The 22226-nt window shown below is 36.7% G+C and overlaps 1 protein-coding gene across 1 annotated transcript; it reads left to right on the plus strand.

Moving 5' to 3' along the window:
- The first annotated feature begins 6639 nt into the window (after window positions 1–6639).
- LOC114261868 (uncharacterized) lies at window positions 6640–21594 on the plus strand. Its single transcript, XM_028202488.2, has 28 exons — window positions 6640–6891; window positions 7025–7214; window positions 7322–7446; window positions 7604–7720; window positions 7881–8027; window positions 8177–8569; window positions 8665–8822; window positions 11724–11845; window positions 11981–12072; window positions 12288–12534; window positions 12705–12768; window positions 13342–13490; window positions 13575–13645; window positions 13744–13917; window positions 14721–14792; window positions 16375–16476; window positions 16556–16645; window positions 16749–16824; window positions 16930–17023; window positions 17164–17233; window positions 17602–17781; window positions 18712–18834; window positions 18939–19022; window positions 19116–19300; window positions 19405–19543; window positions 19662–19721; window positions 20832–20936; window positions 21062–21594. Exons 1-28 carry the CDS (start codon window positions 6796–6798, stop codon window positions 21173–21175), a joined length of 3639 nt encoding a protein of 1212 aa, XP_028058289.1. The 5' UTR covers window positions 6640–6795; the 3' UTR covers window positions 21176–21594.
- Window positions 21595–22226: the final 632 nt, after the last annotated feature.

The following is a 22226-nucleotide window of genomic DNA, read 5'->3' on the forward strand; positions in this document are numbered from 1 at the left end:
CACATCAAAGGGCCCCAACCCCTATCATGGTTGATTAAGAGGCAAGAGATGCATGCTCAATGAAATGCAACCTAGGCATGGAGGCTAAGTATGCAACATGAACATGCAAATGAGCAATGTATACTAGGCACGCAACCTAAACATGTAAGCAAACATGGCATGCAACAACATGCGATGATGGACTTAAACTAACATGGATAGCTTGCAAGCATGCCAAAATCAGTGCCCATGTGATGAAAATGAGGCAACCAAGATGCATGCAAACATGCACAATGCAATGGCCCCGAGTTTAAGGCACAAAACACAACTCCACAAAGGCATTGAAAGGATGAATTATGGCATACAATGGCATATGTTCCAGCACTGAAGTATGATGCTAAACAGCCCTGAAACATGGAAAAATGGCACCCGATGCATGAGATGAACCCCGAAACTCGAAACTAGGCACACGGAATGACTTAGAGCTATACAAAGCATGCATTATTTGATCATGAAGCATGAATACAGAACTAAGGCAGTCCCAAAATATGAACATTTCTAGTTCAAAGCATGGCCAAAAAGTGCTAGCAAGATGGACTAAAGTAGCATGCAACTTTGACTAGCAAACACGGTTTACATGGCAAGTGTGTGAATCATATGGAATCTCACCAAACCAGAAAAAATCAGTGAACAAAACATGTGAAAATAGGCCCAAATAACCACTGAAATGAAGCCAACACATGCAAAAATGATGAGCTCCTTTAGAGGGCTATGCAAGGGATTCTTAAGCACATACAAGATGGATACTTAGCATAGCCAAATCAACTCTAAAAATAAATATGATAGTCCCAAAACTCACCAAATTGACTCTGAAAAGTGACTTCGAAGCATGCAAGGTAGGGTCTCTTTGGAAGGCCCAAAAGGCTACCAAACAAGAGAATGAGAGAGAGGGTCACCCCCCTCTGATTTGGAGGCTCAAAACAGTGTGCTAGTCACTGAAAATCCACTGGATTTCAGTGTCTAGAAGGCCAAACCAAGCATGCAACAAGAGCTTAGGTGTAAGGCTCAAAATAAGGGACAATCAAGTATACAATGAAGCATATGACCTCAAACAAGAAAATTCCCTTAATCAAACATGAAGATGATGTCAAAATGAGACTTTTTTTCAGTTTATAACAGATCTCAAAAGTGAACACAAATAGGGATAATCTATCATACAAAAATAGCCCTAAAAGAGAGAATAGAAACAAGGGACAGCAGCTGGCCCAAAACAGTGAAAATACCTTCAACAAAGTTGAAGAGGGGCTCAAAATGAAGCACTTTACAGTTTAGTCTGAAGCCCAAAAATGCTTACAAACAGGGCTAACATATCATGCAAGAAATAGCCCTAAAAGAGAGATAAAGGGAAAGGGGTAGCAGGTGGCTTCAAACAGAGAAATACCCTTGATCAAACATGAAGATGAGCTCAAAATATGACTATTTATAGTTTGGGTCGGAGCCCAAAAATGTAAGCAAATGGAGCTAAAATATAGAGCAAAATAGTGCAAAAAAGGGGAACATAGGAGCTTACCCTTTAAGGGCAATGAACCAGCAGCCTTTGGACCAAGAAGAGGAGCTCCAAGCCTCTGGAAATCAGCCTTAAGTTGTTGGAATGGGGTATGGAGGTTGTAGGCTATGAGTGGTAGTGTAAAGGGGGGGCAAGAACCTTAGGGTTTGAAGGGTTTGGAAGAGAGAGATAGGGAGAGAGTTGAGAATTTTAGAGAGAGAGGAAAATGTTTTTTTTCTTTCCCATTGTATCTCTCCTTTTTTCTCCTCCTCTTGTCTCTTTTTCTTAGAGAGCTTGATTGATATAGATATATCAATCTGCAGCCCCCCTCAGAACTCCCACGTCCAGGCATAGGCTAGGGTATGGCCTGGAATGACAGCTGCCAGCTGTCTACAGAAATATCTGTTGAAAATCACACTTGGCCGGCCGGCCATCAAAGTGGCTGACCGGCAGTCAAATTGGCCGGCCGGCCATCATATTTGGCCGATTAAAAATCAAGGTGGCCGGTGGGCAGGAGACTGGGTCGACAGGCTCCCTCCTTTCCTTAGGAACACATCCACAAGCTCTTGGTGCAAAACCAGATACAAAGCAGTCGAGCCGAGAAATTCTGAGGCAAGGCACACAGCCAAGGCTTCCGGGAACTCAAGACGAACACAAACAAGGAGGATCACCGGGTGTTCAAACGGTTACGTCCAAGTCTTGAGGACGGTCAAAAATGGGGTGTCTACAGATGGGCTTTGAGTACAAGACCCTTGCAAGCCCAAATGAGAAGAGGAATATCCTAGGTGGGTTAGCTGAAAAAACCAAGGATAAAAATAAAGAAGAAACCAGACTAGAAAAGGAGATTCAGAATCCCCAAACATGCCATCAGAACTCAGACAATACTGGTGTGGTTCATACACCAATGCCAACCTCATCCACAAACACAACTACCTCCACACTCATCACCACATAAAGTATATCTCTGCTACAAGCAAACCCTAATACCAACTAGAGAGCCTCTAGACAAAGATGGAAGACGAAGGCGAGAACTATCCAATGGAGTATCACGTAGTGAATCAGAATAGAGTCATAGTGTATCTCACTCCAGAGAAAGAAGTATTTCACCGCATCGCCTTAGAAGGGTGGATCGAGGAAGTAAAATTGAAGATTCAACCATGGAGACAGATCGAAGTGGAACAGGAAAAGCATATGATATTCGTAGTGGCAACACAATTGATGAAGGACAACCTAAAGACAGCAAAAGGGTATCTGGGGATTGCTAACCAGAACCCATTACCTAACTGCATCAATACTTACATGGATTGCTTATCCAGAATTATAGGGGTGCTAGAAACAAGAAATTTAAAAGAAATTTGCTTGAGTTAGTACAGATCCATAAACCAGATTTGATGGTTCTTATGAAAACTAAAGTGGAACTAGCTTGAATAGGTATGTTCTTCAACCAAATGAGATTCACGACCTCAGCCCATGTTGATCCTATTAGTTGAAGTAGAGGTATCTGGATGCTCTAGAACCCAAACTCTATAAATGTTAGAGTAACTGAAGCAAGCTCACAACTTATAACAACTAAGATTGCAAAACAAAAGTACCCTGAGTGGCTTTTTTTGACTGTATATGCTAGCCTTGTGCGCAGCAAGAGGGAGGAGCTGTGGGAAAGTTTGGAGAACATTGCTCAGAACATCTCCGATGATAGCTGGTGATTTTAATGACTTTGCTAGCCAAGAGGAAAAAAGAAGCTTCGCAAGTAACCCCTAAAGTAGCCAAGATTAGAGGGGACCAAAACTTTTGCTGATAGAATGAATCGATGCAACATTATGGATCTGGGATGTTCTGGACTGCGGTTGACCTAGGCAAACAACATAAAATGATAGGCCAATACAATGGTAAGACTAGACAAAGCTATGTGTAACAGCGAATGGAGAACTAGCTTTTCCGAGGAACCGGCTAGAAATCTTCCACGAACCTACTCTGATCATTCCCCAATGATGATCTTTACCCAAGGTAAGTCCCCTCATAATCCTTCTTGTAAGCTTTTCAAGTTTGAGGTTGCTTGGATCTCTCATGAAAAGTTCGAAACTGTGGTGTAGGATAATTGGTTGAATAACCAAGAGTCTTTATTGACTAAATTAGATAATCTAGCTCACACGGCTAGTCATTGGAATAAAGAGGTTTTTGGCAACATATTTCGGAGGAAAAGATGGTTGTTTGGGAGAATTGATGGCATTCAGAAATCCCAAGCAAACATCTATTCCTATGACCTCCATGTATTGGCGATGGATCTTATTGATCAATATAATAAAGTCCTCTACCAATAGGAACTTCTCTGGTTCCAGAAATCGAGATCTAAGTGGATTACCCAAGGTGATAGAAACGCCAAATTCTTCTACCTCCTCACCTTGACTAAAAGGAGAAAAATGAAGATTGATGTTTTAAAAGGGCAAGATGGTGTTTGGGTTGAAGGCTTGAAGATCTGAAGTTGATGGTGGCTAACTACTTTCCTAATTTGTTCACTCAGATTTCTAACACCACTTTGAATCACTGGAATAATATGGCCACGCACACCATTAGTAATGAAGAGAATAGTGATCTTATGATTGACGTCCCTGATGAGGAAGTTTGGAAGGCTGTGAAGACTATTAAGGCTTTCAAAGCCCCAGGTAGAGATGGCTTCCAGGCCATTTTCTACCACACTTATTGGTAGGTGATTGGTGCTGCTGTATATGCCTTTATTAATTGTTTTATTAACCACACCATACCCTCTGCCATCAATAGAACCCTGGTTGCTCTCATTTCTAAATTGGAAAACCCTGAGACTATTAAACAATTTAGACCCATCAGTTTGTGTAATGTAACTTACAAGATCATAGCCAAAAATTTGGTTAGTAGAATTAGACCCCTTCTTTGCAATCTTGTGAGACCTAACCAAAGCAGCTTTGTTTCTGGTAGATCCACTAATGATAATATGGATTATCTCTCAGGAAATTACTTATACCTTAAATTCTAAAAAAGGGAAAGTTGGAGGAATGATTCTTAAAATATATTTGGAAAATGCGTCTGACAACATTTTGTTGGGCCTTATTGGAACAAACTCTTGAGGAATTTGGTTTCGACAATAACCTAATTGAGATGATTATGTATTGTGTGACTACTGTGAGCATAACTATTTTGTGGAATGGGGAGCCTTTAGAGGAATTCAAACTTGAGAAGAGGTTGAGGCAGAGAGATCCCCTATCTCCCTATCTATTTGTTTTGTGCATGAAAAGGCTTTCTAACATGATTAGTGTTAAAGCTACAAAGAAAAAATGGAAAGGCATAAAAGCTTCTAGAGGGGGTCCATACTTAACCCATTTATTTTTTGCAGATGATTTAATGTTATTTGGAAAAGCTGATATGAGAAATTGTACTACAATTATGACCACTTTGGAGGAATTTTGTGAGATTTCTGGGCTTAAAATCAATGCCCAAAAATCTAAGGTGTTTGTGTCCTCCAATATTGATAGAAGGGTGGCTAGAGACTTGAGTGCTAAGTGTGGTATCCCCTTGGCTCCTGAGTTAGTGATGTATTTGGGGGTCCCTCTTATGCATGGGAGAGTCAATAGAGGACATTTCAATCATATCCTTGAGAAAATGCAAAAGAATCTGGTTGGGTGGAAAACTAAGGTGCTCTCCATGGCTGGTAGGACTACTCTTATTTAAGCATGAGTTTTGCCATTCCTGCATACACTATGAAACTAATGCTATCCCTAAGAAAGTGTATGATGAGATTGATAGACTCAATAGAAATTTATTGTGGGGTGATACCCCAGAAAGAAAGAAAGTTCACCTGGTTAAATGGAAGAAGGTTTGCAAGTCTAAAAATGCTGGTGGGCTTGGTATAAATAATGCCAGAGATCAAAATCTAGCGCTACTTGCTAAACTTGGTTAGAAACTCTTGAATAAAGAGAAAAGTGTGGTGTAATGTTCTTAGAAACAAGTACTTGAAGAACACTCACCTTTATAATTGGCCTAAAGGGAAGAATGCTTCATTTGTGTGGAGAAACATCTTTAAAACCAAGCATATCCTTAGAAAATGGGTGAAGTGTATACAATAGTTATCATCGAAGGATATAATTGTAAATTTTAGTGTGTGAATTGAGAAAATTAATCAATAAACAAATTAATAGGTGCGTGGATTGAGAAAAGATGTGCACTGTGGTAATCAAGTGTGTGAAAATAGAATTTCCCCGTTTAAGACCCATATTAACAAGGGGTATGTGTAATTTGTCAAACGTGAAGGAGGAATTTGTATTAAGTATAAATCTCAAGGGTGTAAATATAATTTACTCAAAGAATAAATCGTCTCGTGTGGTTCTGAAAATTATAAATATAATACGTTATTGTTAGAATCTTTTATTAGGCAAATTTCACATTAGCTCATATGGTTTGCGCTATGTACGGTTTACTCTCTTAATGTTTGGAAATGAGCATAAAACCTCTACGTGATCTGTGGACTGAAATGTACTGTTAAATATTCCGTCTAATTTAATAACAAATGTAAAATACGTGGCAGATATAATAAGGTTATATGTTTATTTTTAAATTTCAATGAGATAAATCGCACCTGCGATAAAGTACAAAAGGTTAAAGTACATTTTTTTCTTCCAAATAAATGACGAAAATATAGATGCATTTTAGTTTTTTTTCATTAAATTGTTAATGGGTTTAACGGTACACTTCAGTCTATACTTTAGTCCTTAAAGTTTATTTTTTTACTTTAAACCTTCATATTTTTTTCAGTTTACTTCTAAAATTAATTTATATTCAAAATTAGACAGAAAATACTAGATAATTATCACATAACATAAAAAATAAATTATTATATTAGAGTTTGAATTTGTGTTAGAGTGGTGGCATTTTTTATCTAATTTTTAACAAAAAATAATTTTAAAACTAAATTAAAAAAAAACTTGAAAATGTCAAAATAAAAAAATACAAATTTTAAAGGTGAAAACAAAAAAGTGAGGGATCAAGTGTAATTTATCAAAAATAAAAACACAAAAAAACAATTTACAAAAACAAAAATATAACCACAAACCACATAAGTATATATGTATACAAAACAAAAATATAACCACAAAAACAAACCACTTAAGTATATATATATACAGTATTTCACTTTTAACAAAATAATATCGTCTCCGCACTCTCTCCCCCCCTCCGTCTCTCTCTCTCTCTCTCTCTCTCTACTTCGAAGGAGAGACGAAGAAGCAGAAGAGGACGAAGCAGACATGGTTTCTACGAGACGAAGTGGATCTCTCTCCGGAAACACCAGCAAGAGATCATCTTCTTCCGAAGACAAGCCTCTCTCTCCCAAGCGCCAAAAGGTCTCTCCACCCCAAAAATCGAATCACGCCCTTCTCTTTTATTTTTTATTTTGGCGTTTTGCTAGGTCGTCAAAGTCTGGATTTTTCGATTGAATCGTCGCCTTTTTTGACCCTAGATTTGCTTCAATTTCAGGCTGAAAATGGCGGTTCATCGGAAAAATCGGCTCCCGCTGAGAATTCCAAGGAAATGTGCTCTCCGGCGGCCGTGGATCCACCGGAATGCGGGCCTGTTGATCCTCCGACTGCCGGCGTCGGCGAGGCTGTGAGTCTCGGTAAAGGAGATGCTGCACAAGCGGTTGCTGTAGCTACCCCGATCGCTGATGGTGAGTTGATTACTTGTTGTTTTGCATGTATGTGTATGTATATGTATATATTCAGTGTGATTTGAATTTATAAGACTCAGGTGTTTTGATTTTGGTTTGTTTTCGAGGTTCTTCGCCGGTTGTGGTGGATAAACCAAGGAGTTCTTTCTCTTCATGGAGTACTTATCAGAAGCAGAACCCCAGTTTTGAATCTTCAACCCCGTGGTGTAGGCTTTTGTCGCAGTATGGACAGGTTTAAAGCTTCTCCTTATGAGATTTATTAGTACAAATTTTTATTTATTTATTTATTTTTTGTGCGATTATAATTGGGTATTGTGTACAGTAGATGAAATCACATTTTTCAATTGTTGTTTTATGTACACATAAACTGACTGTATTATCTGCTGCAGAATTCCAATGTTCCGATTTGTGCATCAAATTTCACAATTGGTGCAAGTAGAAACACCAATCTTGTATTGAAAGACCAAACCATTAGCGCCGTTTTATGTGCAATCAAGCACACACAGGTAGAGGGTTGATTCAATATTCAGTTTGCACACGCACGGATGTTACTTTGGTCTACTTGATTGCCTTTTTTGTGTTGTCGTCGCCGTTGTTTATTTTTGGGTATGACTTTGATAGTGTGTACATGCAGTATATGTACTCATTGTTTGTGGCATTGATCAGCGTGAAGGCACTTCTGTTGCTTTGCTTGAAAGCAAGGGGAGCAAAGGAACTGTGCAAGTAAATGGGAAGACTATTAAGAAGGGTACCAGCTGTGTCCTCAATTCTGGCGACGAGGTGGTTTTTGGTCTGTTGGGGAACCATGCTTATGTATCCCTCTTTCAGTGTGCCCCGTCGTTCAATTTTTAAAATTTGCTTGTGGGATCTCAATAGTCTTTGTACTTTGTCTTATTGAATTGTGTGGTTGTGTGTGCTTGTGTTTGATAATGTGGGAATTTCCTTAATTTTTCTCCATATAGATTTTTCTGCAACTCTTGAATGAGGTTGTTCTCAAGACCCCTTCAACAGTTGGTGGTACAGAGGTTCAGAGTACTGTAGGTAAATTGCTACACGTTGAAAGGAGGGCAGGGGATCCTTCAGCTGTGGCTGGGGCTTCTATTTTGGCATCACTTTCAAGCCTGCGGCAAGATTTATCACGTTTGAAGCCTACTTCTCAAGCCAGTGGTAAAACACATCAGGGGGCTGAGCTACCGCCCCTTCCGGTTGTTCATGACAGTATGGATGTTGACCTTGATGGCCTGGAAGTCAATTCAGCAACAAATACAGGGAGTGATAAAGCTGCTGACATTGGAGCGACCAGCAAGATCCTTGCTCTTGATGGCAACCTGGACTCTAGCATAGAGGCAGGCAATGTAATTTTTTTGCACTGAATGGTTTGCTTAGGCCTTTAATTGTGGATGTTTGCTCTGTCAACTAGTTTTAACATGGAATTAAGCAAAGTAAACAGGTATTTGAAGAAAGAAATGAGTGGACGAGGGATTCACTGCTGGCATCAACATCGGGTATGTCTCTGAGGTGCGCAGCATTTAAAGAAGACATTCATGCGGGGATTCTTGATGGCAAAGACATAGATGTTTCATTTGACGATTTCCCGTATTATTTAAGGTATGAATGTTTCATTTTATGGTATGCTATTGTTATTTTCCATGTATGAATGTTTCATTTTAAGGTATGCTATTGTTCTTTTCTTTTCCTGTTGACTATCCAATATTTGCATTCCATCCACCCTTAGGCCTCGTTTGGGATGTAATCTTTTTAGCCTAAAAACCAAAAAGGTTACTAAAAAAAAAAAAAAGCTAACAAGTTATACCAAAAAGTCAAAGATTCCTTTTTCTCTATATTTTTTGCACATATTTTCGTAAAAAATTAAAAAGTCATCCCAAACATACTAATTTTTTTTACATAATATTTTAGCCAAAAAGTCAAAAAGTTACTTAAAAAACACATGTTTCTAAATGAGGCTTTAGTAGCAGGAATGGTACAAACAAGTGACGATTCTTTCTAAGAAATGCGATTCTGCGCTTCTTAGAAAGAAACATGTAAGAATCATGTTTCTATTGAGAGAGAATCATGAGGAAAAGAAAAAGCTGATCTGGACTTGCGATTAGGGCTACGAAAGTAGAGATTGTGTCGTCTTCTTCCATGTATTTGCTTCTCAAGCTTTGATCTTCTTCTTTTTCTTCTTCTTCTTCTCCTTCTCCATTTAATTCTAGTTGTGCCTTAATGCCATATTTATACAAAATAACTTCTTCTTCTTCTTCTCCATTTAATTCTAGTTGTGCCTTAATGCCATATTTATACAAAATGACTTTTGATTTAACCCTTATCTTTTCACAATTAATGAAATCTGCCTTGTTGGTTGTGCATTGCACAAATATATATAAATTCCACCTACCTAATTTATTATTTTGTGTTGGCCAGCTCAAAAAATGAATTTGCAAAATCAATATTTATTTATGTTTAAAACGAATGTTTATTTGTTATTAATTTTTAAATTTTTTTATGTTGTATTTAATTAATTAAATATTATATAGAAATAAAAAAACTTATTTATAATAGGTATATGTCAATTAAAAATTAAAAAAAATTACATAGATAAATTAAAAATAATATATAAATGCTCCCAACCTATGATGACGCTCCCATTTCCGTTTCATGCAACTAAGATCCCCCCCCCCCCCCCCCCAACCCCCAAAAAAAAACAGAAAAAAAGGTTTTAACTAAACACTCCTGGTCTAAATGAAGCTAACCATGTTTTAAGGCGTCTCTTAAACTGCCATACGAGAAGACTTGCTTCAAACAACTCAAAACAAGAACAATGTCAACTAGACCTTATCATGTAGTTGACTTGGTTCTAGCATTTCGAAGACAATCCCAAGGTGTAACCCCTACGATAATCATCCATGCAATGCCAAAGAACTTAGGAAAGACTCAACATACCCGCACCAAATGACATGTCAAAAGCAAAATATAGTTCTACATGTCACCTTTTTCCTTGTACAAAAAAATACTTCAGAACTTATCTCACATTTGTTTAACATCTTCTAAATCTTATTAAACATTTAAAATAAACGTATACATCATCCACACATTTGCAAGCTTCAATGAGAATGGCATCAAATCCAAAGCCAGTCCCATTATTGTCTTTTCAAACTTCTTTTAGTCCCTTGGCCAAGTCCCCAAAATATGAGAGTTATTAAAATATTCTTTAAGAAGCTTCTCTTTCCATTTTATTAACTTTTCCTAGACTTTATGAAATTGACTTTTAAGTAATTTATAACAGTAACTCTAATAGAGACTCTGAACAGTTAAAACAAAAGTTCCTAAAAAATAGTGCAAGTGATATAGTGATGTTTAATTTGGGGGTGGTCGAGGAGAAATTTTGGTGATCAATGAATGTTGTGAGGTGCATGAGATAATTATCTACAGTTTTGGTGGTAGGTTACAAGTTCACTAGACTCCCCGTAAGTGTTGTGTTTGTATGGAAGCACCAGAATCGGTGGATCATGGCCCCATTATTGCCATTGGAAGCTTTCTGGATTTACAGAGTGTGCTGGAATTCTCAAAGGAATGGTTATTTTGGGGATTCTGGCTTGGAATTAAGCCTAGAGGTAGGGGAAGGGGTTAACTTCGACCCCCCTACATCTTGGATGTTGTCTGGGCCAAGAGCCATAGTAAGTTCTATTTTCATTTTTTCCCCTCGTTGTTGATGAAGGCAAGACCCAGCCAGATGATGCCTGCTGGTTGGTAGTAGTGAGAGGGCTCTTAGTACCTGCATACCCAAAAGTGGGTGCTAGTCAAAAAACAATCATTTGATTTTGTTTCTTGCTCTCCATTAGCAGCAGGAAAGGAGTATTGTCTATCTGCCTAGCTTTGCTAGATTTCCCCCAACATAATCGACAAAAAATCCACAGATCCCGATCGATTTTGGCTATGTAGGGAAAGATTTTAAAGCTGAAATTATGTTTGTTCAGGTGATATGAACAGTAAACCTGAGAACAATGTTTTGCCCTGTGAAGAAGAAAAGAGAACAAGAAGAGCTTCCCTTACAAGGGCCAATAAAATTCGCACAAACTCGAACTCATACTCAATTCAACAATATTCAATTTCAACTCTCTCTAATACTATTAAATCACGCACACATGTATATATAATATATATATATATATAGGAAAAGTCAATATTGGTGGCCAAATATTTAACTTCGGACACTAAATCATTACAAATCTAACCTAAGCATGACCCGAGGACTTATATTACAATCCATAGATCAAACTGCAACCCATGGACCCAAATACCACATTTTAGAGCATGTTGCATACCACATTCTCATTCCCATTCCTCGTACTAGAATGATCGGAGTTCTAGGTAACATGGGTCTGTGGTTACTTTCTTATTGTGAACACCAATAGTTCTTGATTTCCTATGTCCATTCTTTGACTGCTGAATTGTACATCGATGGTATGTGAAGTGTGAACTCCTTTTTTTGTTCTCCTCTTCTTGCAGTGAAAACACAAAAAATGTGTTGATTGCAGCTTCGTATATACACTTGAAACACAAAGAACAAGTTAAATATACCTCTGAGCTTCCTACAGTGAGCCCGCGAATTTTGCTTTCTGGTCCTGCAGGTTTGCGGATATTTTTAGTTATCAATATTCATTTTGGGGATTGTCTTTGTCTACTTGAAGGAATGCTGCGCAAAGTTTAAGTTCCAGTTCCAGTTCTGATATTGTTTTTTTTTTTCCTTTTCTTTTTCTGCGCAGGGTCTGAGATATATCAGGAGATGTTGGCAAAGGCACTTGCTAGATACTTTGGGGCTAAATTGCTTATTTTTGATAGCCATTCTTTTTTGGGTGTAAGATAAAAATCTCTGGAACTGGCTCTGTTACAAGAATATTATCTTTTTATAAATCTTAACATCACTGGCATATGGAGCATCGTTTCTTGTTATAGACTGTTTTGATTGTTCTAATAATTAACTTGTTCGGATATTGATATTGTTATGATTATGCTTATCTGCCCAGAAAATTAAAAATTAATATGCAACGTAATCTATGGTTTTTTTTGTAGGGTTTATCATCGAAGGAAGCAGAGCTCCTGAAAGAGGGATATAATGCAGAAAAATCCTGCAACATCAACAAGCAAAGTGCTGTAGCTACTGATCTTGCTAAGGGCACAAGTCCTTCAGCCACCGAGGCAGCTACACCTAGCTCTTCAAATGTTCCTTCTTCTTGTGGCCCGGAGTCCCAACCAAAAACGGAGAATGACACTGCACCAGCTGCTTCTGGGGCATGTAAGAGTCCTTCATTTAAAGCAGGTATGTCACTTCTGGCTTCATGTCAGGGACACCTTCATAGTTTACTTTTTGATGACCTCTAGTATAATGTTGCTGTTATTTTTATTTTTGGTATCTACTGTTACTGTTATTATTTCTTTAACATTGGATCAGCAATTTTTAATTATCAATTGAACTGTGAAAACTTGTAGGTGACAGAGTGAGATTCATTGGTTCTGCTTCTGGCAGCTTGTATTCAACACCGTGTCCTTCAAGGTATAAATTTACCTGGACCCTGCACCACACACACACGTATATATATACACTAAGGTTTAAATAAGAGTTACTACCACGATAGATTACTGTATATTTGCCTCTCCCCCCTCTTTTGCCTTACAAGTTAAAGCACAAGCTTTTTTAGCTTACAAAGAATTCAATCACCGGCATGTCAATTTAAACCAGAAGCCCTACGCTGATCACTGTGTGGTTAGTCTGTGACTAAAGGTTGCAGTGTTAGTCTGTAAAATAAAAGAAAAGGCCGTTCACATCAATTCTACTCTTCTTCTAGATATAATGTGCTCTTAAACTCTTTTTACTTGTTAGAGCCTATGACCTCTATGAAGGTTGGCTACTTTCCTTTTCTTCTTGTTTATGGCCAGCTTGCTTAAAGAGAGCCTATGCAGTCTTTCTCTGCCCCAAATCCTTTATCTTTTGTTTCTTTTAATTTGTTATAATCCATGATGAGGGTTTAATTTGTTTCTTTTGTACGTCTCTCCTTTCCATTTCTAGTTTTATGTGAAAGTTACCATGGTCTTGCTGTTGTTTATGCCTTGTAACTGAAATTTTTAGGGGTCCTACTTTTGGAATTCGAGGGAAGGTTCTATTACCTTTTGAAGATAATCCTTCATCAAAAATTGGTGTAAGATTTGATAAACCCATACATGACGGGGTGGACCTTGGGGGTCTCTGTGATGTAGGTCACGGATTCTTCTGCAATGGTAATGACCTAATGTGCTATTAATTATCAGATGGTCAGGCCCTTGTAAATTTGTTTCGTTTTCTGAATTTCTATCTGTCTCTAGTTAATGATCTTCGTCTAGAAGCTACGGGTGTGGAAGATCTGGACAAGTTACTCATTAACACATTATTTGAGGTATGGTTTATGTGTGATTCAAATAATTGAGTTTGGTGCATGTCAGTTTTATGCTTATCAACCACTCTAGAGCTACTCATGAACTTGGTTTTCTTCAGGCTGTAAGTAGTGAGAGCAGAAATTCGCCTTTCATTTTGTTTATGAAAGATGCCGAGAAGTCTATTGTAGGAAATTCAGAATCATACTCAACATTTAAAAACAGGCTTGAGAAGCTCCCTGATAACACTGTCATTATTGGTTCACAAACTCAGACCGATAACCGTAAGGAAAAGGTAATTATAGTCTGATTTCCATAAGCTACCTGTTATGGGGACATTAGTATGTTCTTTATTTTCTTGACTGTTATGTTTGTTAACACCGAGTTTAGAAAAAAAATGTATATTCATGAGACTGAAGCTTATAAAATGCTGCAAATGACGTTTTGCATTTTTGGTGCTTTTGACTTGGCATAAGTTAATTGGCGTTAAGTCATGAGCTTGTTTTTCTGAATTGGTTTTAAAAGACTATCATAAAAATACATCTTCAAACAAAAGTACTTGTAAAAATAGATATTCAAACAAAAGAAGAAAAGTATAGTTAAAATAAAAAATTAACAACAATGAAGTTTATTTCAATGTGTAGCTGAAAGAAGTGCCCATTAGAATAGCTGCCCAATTTATTTCAATGTGTAGCTCTGAAAAGACACTCAAATATGTTCTTTTAATTCCAAAAAAATTACAGAATAGGACCTAAATGAAGTTTAAGTAAAAGAAACATGGACCTAGGCTTTCAATTTTTTTTTTTTTTGAATTATTGTTCTTTGTACTTACTTTTCTGTCATATAAGAGAGGTGTGTCTTGGAGTCATGCAGAGCCTTGGAAATCCAAGCCTGTAGGGTTTAAACCTGAATCATTTTTCTTTTAGTCTTTCCTAGGAGAGATTTGTGGCTTTATTTTCTTTTGATAAGTAAGAGAGATGCATGGCTTAATCCTCACCATTCATTTATTTATTGTTCTAGGCAACAAGATCTTAAAAACCATTTAGTAGCTTACTCATTGCATCCTTCTAAATTAAATTTCATTTTCTTTTCTTGCAGTCACACCCTGGTGGTTTACTTTTCACTAAATTTGGCAGCAATCAAACTGCTCTTCTTGACTTAGCTTTCCCGGTATTGTTTGCTCTTTATGACTTGACTTTCTGTGTATTGTTTGGGAATTGTAATATTTCATGCCTGGTTTTTTGATTTTGTTGGACATCTTCTCCCCCTTGTACTTTTTTTTTGTGTTTTTTCTCTTTATTAATAAATTCCTTGCAGTTGCCGATCCAAAAAGAGAAAGAAAAAGAAAAAAAACGCTTGGTTTATGATTTTGGCCCATTTTGTGTTTGGGCCGTCATTATCTTCTTTTCTCTTTTGTACCTTTTTCCCCCTTTCTTTTTTCATCCTTGTTCATATGGATTCTTATGGATGTTCTTCTAATTAGGAAGTATCATTATTTCTTTTATTCTATTTGTTGCTTGATTCCCATTAGTGATTACTTAATACAACATTGATTTGACTTTGAAAGAAGGTTCGATCTCAAAATATCCTGTATCCTGAAATCAATTTAAGCATTTTAATGATACATTCATCCCGTTTCTTCAATGGTCTTCCTCCTTTTGACGGTAGAAATAATGATGATAAATAACTTTTCCCAAGTCTGGCTGCTCCTAATGAAATGCCTTATTTGTTTTTTAATTCTCTTCCAATTTTTCTATGTTCCTTATGAGTAACATTTCATTAAAAGATGACATTAAGTGAATGGCACATGTATACGAAAGAGAAGATAACAAAAACACTATGTGGGTGTTTGGGAAGTGGATTTTTATGTAGGTTTTTTTAATTGTAGGATATTATTGGATAAATTTTTTTTTGGTGTTTGGGAAGATAGTTGGGTTTTTTTGTGGTTGGATGTGATGGTTGTGAGAGAAAAAGTGAAATGATTATGGGGTTGGATGCAATATTTTGTTTGGATGTGTTTTTTTTGATTTTGCAAAAAGTTTGTCTTTTAGTGGAAAAAATAAAAAAAAAAATCCCAAACCCAAGTTCCCAAACACCACCTATACACCTCGTGTTTCAAAATGATCTACAAAATCCAAGAATTTGTCGAGTTAACAACTATACAAAAGAACTCTTTTAACCTATACAAAGTAACCTATCATTTAAAAAAGGTGAATTTTCTTTTCTTTAATAGTCGACATGAGGCTTAAGGGAATCAAAAGCCAAGGCTTCTTTCGCCTCTGCTACACTCCAATAGAGATATGTGTCCAACATATATAAGACATTCACCTAGCGAGAAAATTTATTAATTCGAGTTTACCATAAAACAATGTATAAAACCCATTATTATGTATGAAATGATCCATGACACCTTGTGATCAACATTTCATTCTAGAAATAAAGAATTTCCATGTCCTTGGACATGGAAATTAGATGACTTGGACACAGAGACATGTAACATAGGGAAACATGAATTGGACAGAGAGACATGAATTCCTGACACCCATGCCTGAGTCCATGTAACATAGGGAAACATTCTTCTTTCAATCTTGCTTCAGAAGTGGGGAAGAAACTTTTATGAGACTTAGGAAATGTATTATACAATGTTACAAAATGTTATGAAAACCTTGGGGAACCTCTTAAAAGCCTTCTAAAAAGACTCATCTTAATTTCCATTTCAGAAACTTGATATTATTGTACTTGATTTTCTCAGGACAGTTTTGGTAGACTGCATGAAAGGGGGAAGGAGGTTCCCAAAGCAACAAAGCTTCTGACGAAACTTTTCCCCAATAAAGTTACCATTCACATGCCTCAGGTGTGTCCTTGCTGTTCTGGAGAAATCTCTTGGCCTTTGCTTTCTACAATATATAATGGTAGATTATAAACCATTGCAGGATGAGGCACTTCTTGTGAGCTGGAAGCATCAATTGGATAGAGATGCTGAGACCCTTAAAATGAAGGGAAATATGAATCATCTGCGCACTGTGAGCAATTGGCACCATTTTCATGCTGTTTTATTGAACAAAAGTAATAATTTGTTTAGAAATGTTGATTGTAGTAATAATTTGTTGCTTTCATCTTGTATAGGTCTTGAGTCGGACTGGGTTGGAATGTGATGGAGTTGAGGCATTGTGCATCAAGGATCAAACGCTTACAAATGAAAGTATGTATTCATTTTTGTTACATAATGACATCCATTGCCCTTTTAACTGAATTATTGCAGGATAAACAATAACTCAGTAAAATTATAATTTGCTATGTACTGCAGGTGCGGAGAAGGTTGTTGGTTGGGCTTTGAGCCACCATTTAATGCAGAACCCTGAAGCTGATTCTGATTCAAGGCTTGTTTTGTCAAGTGAGAGGTAATATAGATCTTGCCATGCACCTTGTTAAAAGCAGTGTAATCTGGAGTAATTGTTAATGGATGGAAAATATGCCTGCAAAACCCTTCTGTTTTGGCCTCTTAGCTGTGGTTAATAGTGATGTATTGCAATTCTAGCAGTATCCAGTATGGGATTGAAATTCTACATGCTCTCCAGAATGAATCCAAGAGCTTGAAGAAGTCACTAAAGGTATTATTGTTTTGTTAATGCCAGATTTATAACTCTAAAAATTTTAGAGCAATGATATTCACACTCTACTTAATGCCACTCACACTCTTCACACTCTTTCTTTTGTCTTTTAGAAAACATGGGAAGTGTGAGAGGCTAAAAGCAGAGTGAATATTATTGCATATGATATTCACACTCAACTTAATGCTACTCACACTCTGTTTTTTGTCTTTTAGCCAACATGGAGAGTATGAGGCTGAAATTAGAGTGAATATCATTGCCCAAATTTTGTCTATCCATGAATAAAAATAAATGAAATTGTTGTGTGAAGATTCCTCGATTTCTTTTCTTGGAGGTGCTGATCTGTTAATTTTTGTTTTTAATCTCAGGATGTTGTGACTGAAAATGAATTTGAGAAACGGCTGCTAGCTGATGTTATTCCACCTACTGACATTGGAGTCTCGTTTGATGATATTGGAGCTCTTGAAAATGTGAAGGATACATTGAAGGAGTTGGTGATGCTTCCTTTACAGAGGCCTGAGCTTTTCTGCAAGGGTCAATTAACAAAGGTTTTTGCATCTCTACCTTTTCACCCTTGATTGTGATGCATTTGCTGAAGGATAATTTAGGATAGGTTATGACAAATTATGGGGCTCACTTTGCAGATACTGTTGATGGCAATGTTTTTATTGTACTTGTGTTGGTTTATGTGGCTTCTGTTTTATTGAAGTACATATATTCTATTGAAATATCTTTTTTAAACCATTTTCTGGAATCTTTGTTTCATTATCTGAAACTGGTGGATGAGATTATAAATAAAAACAAATAAACTAAGAGTTTGGTGAAATCACCAGCTTTTGCCATCTCAGTCAAGGATTCGTTAATGAAACGTGCTTTGTTGCTTGATCTATTCAATTCTCCCTTTGCCCTTTTGTCTGGTGCAAATGCTTTTGCTGACCATGTTCCTGAAACCGTAAATTTGTGATTCCTCTCTGTATGGTGTGTTTGTGCTCAGGGGACATACTTGTCCTCTTATGTTTGGAGTTAAGACACGTTGCATTTTCTTGCATGAACACAATGCTCCAAAATTTCTCAAATTCATTGTCACAATATTAAGTTCTTGTTTGGGATGTGCTAAAATAGCACATGCTATTTTAGCATATTATCCTATTTAGGTCACAATCATCCCACATCACTTCAAATCCAACTCATATTTCACATTTTTTCGTAAAAAGTCAAAAAGTATACTAATCTATCACTTCCCAAACAACCCCTAAGTTAAATCTACTATAAAGTCCCTGAATTGATCTTGCACATAATATCCTGACATTTTAGGTATATTGAAACTTTTATTGTACACTTTGATGCTGTCAATAAAAGCATATGAAGTTATTCTGAAACTGCCCTATAGGAATATAGCCCATGTTTTTTATGCTCATTCTAGAGATGTTTTTATGAGTCACCAAAAGAGTATCTCATTACGATTATTTGATTTGCAGCCTTGCAAGGGTATTCTTTTGTTTGGCCCTCCTGGAACAGGAAAGACGATGCTTGCAAAGGCTGTGGCCACTGAAGCTGGTGCAAACTTCATCAACATTTCTATGTCAAGCATCACATCTAAGGTTAAATTTTGCAAGGAGCTTCTGTAACTATGGTTTTTATTTCTATAATGATTGCACTTCTGTAACTATGGTTTTTTTTATTATTTTATTTTAAATCTTTGCAGTGGTTTGGTGAGGGCGAAAAATATGTGAAAGCTGTCTTCTCACTAGCTAGTAAAATTGCCCCTAGTGTTGTATTTGTTGATGAAGTATGCTGCTTATCACTCTTCTTCTTGCTCTTCAATATTTTGAATTTTGAATTGTCTTATTGTTGAATACTTATATTATCCTCTTTTCTGAAGGTTGATAGCATGTTGGGTAGGAGGGAAAATCCAGGAGAGCACGAGGCAATGCGTAAAATGAAAAATGAATTCATGGTGAACTGGGATGGCTTGCGAACAAAAGATACAGAACGAGTTCTGGTACTTGCAGCCACTAATAGGCCATTTGACCTTGATGAGGCTGTTATCAGAAGGCTGCCGCGTAGGTAAAACAACGCTTCAAAATGGCTCATGCCAACTTATTTATGCCTGGATATGAGGAGTTTTCAATTATAGCTGATGACGGTGCTTGTGTGTTTTGTGCCCATAGATTGATGGTCAATCTGCCAGATGCACCAAATAGAGCGAAGATCTTGAAAGTGATCCTAGCAAAAGAGGACTTGTCCCCTGATATTGATTTTGATTCAATTGCAAGTATAACAGATGGATATTCTGGAAGTGACCTTAAGGTATCCTTTGCTCTTGCTATTTTCTGAAATAAAATTAAGCACTCTTATTATTGTCAGTGTGTCTTGTGTTTCTTCTTCATAAAAGTAAGTTTTTTTTTTTTTTTTTTAAACTTCGCAGAATTTATGTGTGACCGCTGCACATCGCCCAATTAGAGAGATTTTGGAAAAGGAAAAAAAGGTTTGTTTCTTTCGTCTGATGAATGAGCAGTTTGCTAAATTGGAAATAAATGATATTGTCGTTGTTTGTAGTGGCGATAGAAATTTTACTTCTGTAAAAATCATCGTTACTGCCCACTAGTATGGTTGATGATTGTCCTCAACAATGTGTTTTTCATGTTATTTGTCTGGAAACCTGAAGTTTGTCCTGCAGGGCAGTCTATCAAAACCATATTTGTGTCCAGACAAATTAAAGTCCTGGTTAATAATAACTGAGCAGTATCAACCAGGTTATCCGATGTCTAACCCCTACCGGTATAGGTTCTTTGTTGTTACAATCAAACGGTCATTCATTGGTTATGGATTTAGCAAACTGGCAATGTCCAATTTTTGTTGTCACAACATGCCCTTACAAGAACAAACTTTCACCAGCTCTGTAAAAAACATCTGATTTGCTAGCCATCTACACAGTCCTTTCTCCCTAGATTTGTTGGGTTTGTGGAGCCTGATTAGTATCGTAAACTTCACCACACGGTTGCAGTTCCAACTAAGGGTATTATAGTAATTTGTTGATGTAAACCCTGGCATGTATATTGGATAATTCTAGTTGCACACCACACTTTTGTCTTAGTTCAACACCATTTGTGCCGTTTGGATATCAACTTTCGAACAAAAATCAATTGTTTGGATGTTACTTCCGGAAAGAAAAAAAAAAAAATTGTTCAGATATGAACTACCAAATAGTGTATTTGTTTGGAAGTTGATGTTTGAACAATTGATTTTTGTTCAGAAGCTGATATCCGAATGACAAAATGGTGTGAATTGAGATGTAGTGTGGTGTGCAAATAGAACGATTCCATATATAATTGTTATCTTCACGGAAACAACATTGCCCTCTCTCTTCTTTCAGTGTAGTGGAATTGGTGTGAGCCGTGGATGTATGCAATCTTACTGAACTACATAAATCTATGTGCCGTATTTTCTTGTTTGTGATTGATTCTTTTTGCTATTGTTTTTGTGTGGCTTATTCCGCAACAAGATTATATTCCCTAAAAAATTTAAAATTCATACATGGATCTCTCTTTACTTTGTTTCATGCTGTGATCTAATATGCATACTAAACTAATGACAGGAGCGAACTGCAGCACTAGCAGAAGGTAAACCAGCTCCGGCCTTGAGCGTGAGTTCTGATATCCGGCCTTTAAACATGGATGACTTCAAAAATGCTCATGAACGGGTAAAGATGAAACACCAGAAAAGAATTATATATCATTCATAATTTATTCGATCATCTTATGCTCAAATGCTGTTTTTATTTTTTGTTCTTTTCTCGAACTCACTTTCGGCCCATATCGTAACTAGGTTTGTGCAAGTGTTTCATCCGAGTCTGTAAACATGACCGAGCTCCTACAATGGAATGAACTCTATGGTGAAGGGGGTTCTAGAAGGAAGAAAGCTCTCAGCTACTTCATGTGAAAGCTCGTCAACTGTACAAAATGGTTCTTCTTTCTCTTTCCTCAAGTTCTGTACTTTCTCTCTCCTTTGCTGCGCCCTCTCTCTGAGGGCTGCCGTGAGAAAACTGTGGTCTGTAAAATGAAGTGTAGGCTTTTTTTAAGTTATGGTTAGTAATCCTTCGGCTAGTTTTCGGGATGGTTGGTACGAAAAGTGGTGTGGCCTTGCTAGTTTTGGCATGGCTTTCGCCACTTTTGTTTTGTTCTCTCCCACCTCCTCCTTTGCTGTCATTGTGAAGAGGACTGCGTTATTTTATTTGATTTTTTAAGTTATAATCGGAAGAGGGAACCGAAAAAAAAAAATAAAAAAATAAAATTCAGACCCTGTGCATATTTATATATATATATATATATAAATATTTATAGTAAATTATTATTATTTTTTTAAATTTTTTTATGGTGATTTGTTAGGATCAAACGATATGCAATGCTGCACGGTTATAATTTGTGGTTTCTGTATTTTTGAATGTCTGATTTATGTGTATATGTATGTATGTGCTCTCAAATGTTTATCTGATATCTGTTCTTTTCATTTTTATTTTTATTTTTATACATAGATCAATCATGTAATTGGACAACCATATGAGTTTTTAATGATCATTGTGTGAACAAAACACAGAATTTGATTGATCTAAATTGCGAGTCACCACGAGTCTCACATACGAAATGTGTATTTGATCATGCCTAAAATTATAAATTTCATTATTTTAAACTAATTAAAATTTGTAGTTTCTTCACATGTTTTGATGGTGTGCGAATAAAATCAGCTTGCGTTTCATCCCTATTTGTGTCACATTCTTTGCGAGGGAATTAGTAATTTTTTGTGTCCTATTTATTTGATTTTAACATTATGGTAGAAGACGCCCAAAAATGATAAAACTTCCTTGGGACTGGTTACATCATGACCAAATGCAGCCAGTAGCTTTTAGATCTTCAAAGCTACAAGCAGAATTTTCCCCCCAATTTTATCAAATTCAAAATAAATGTCCGACAGCAAGTTGATTGGATTATAGATG

The sequence above is a fragment of the Camellia sinensis genome, chromosome 4, assembly GCF_055761805.1.
Source record: "Camellia sinensis isolate YWXY chromosome 4, ASM5576180v1, whole genome shotgun sequence".
NCBI lineage: Eukaryota > Viridiplantae > Streptophyta > Magnoliopsida > Ericales > Theaceae > Camellia > Camellia sinensis.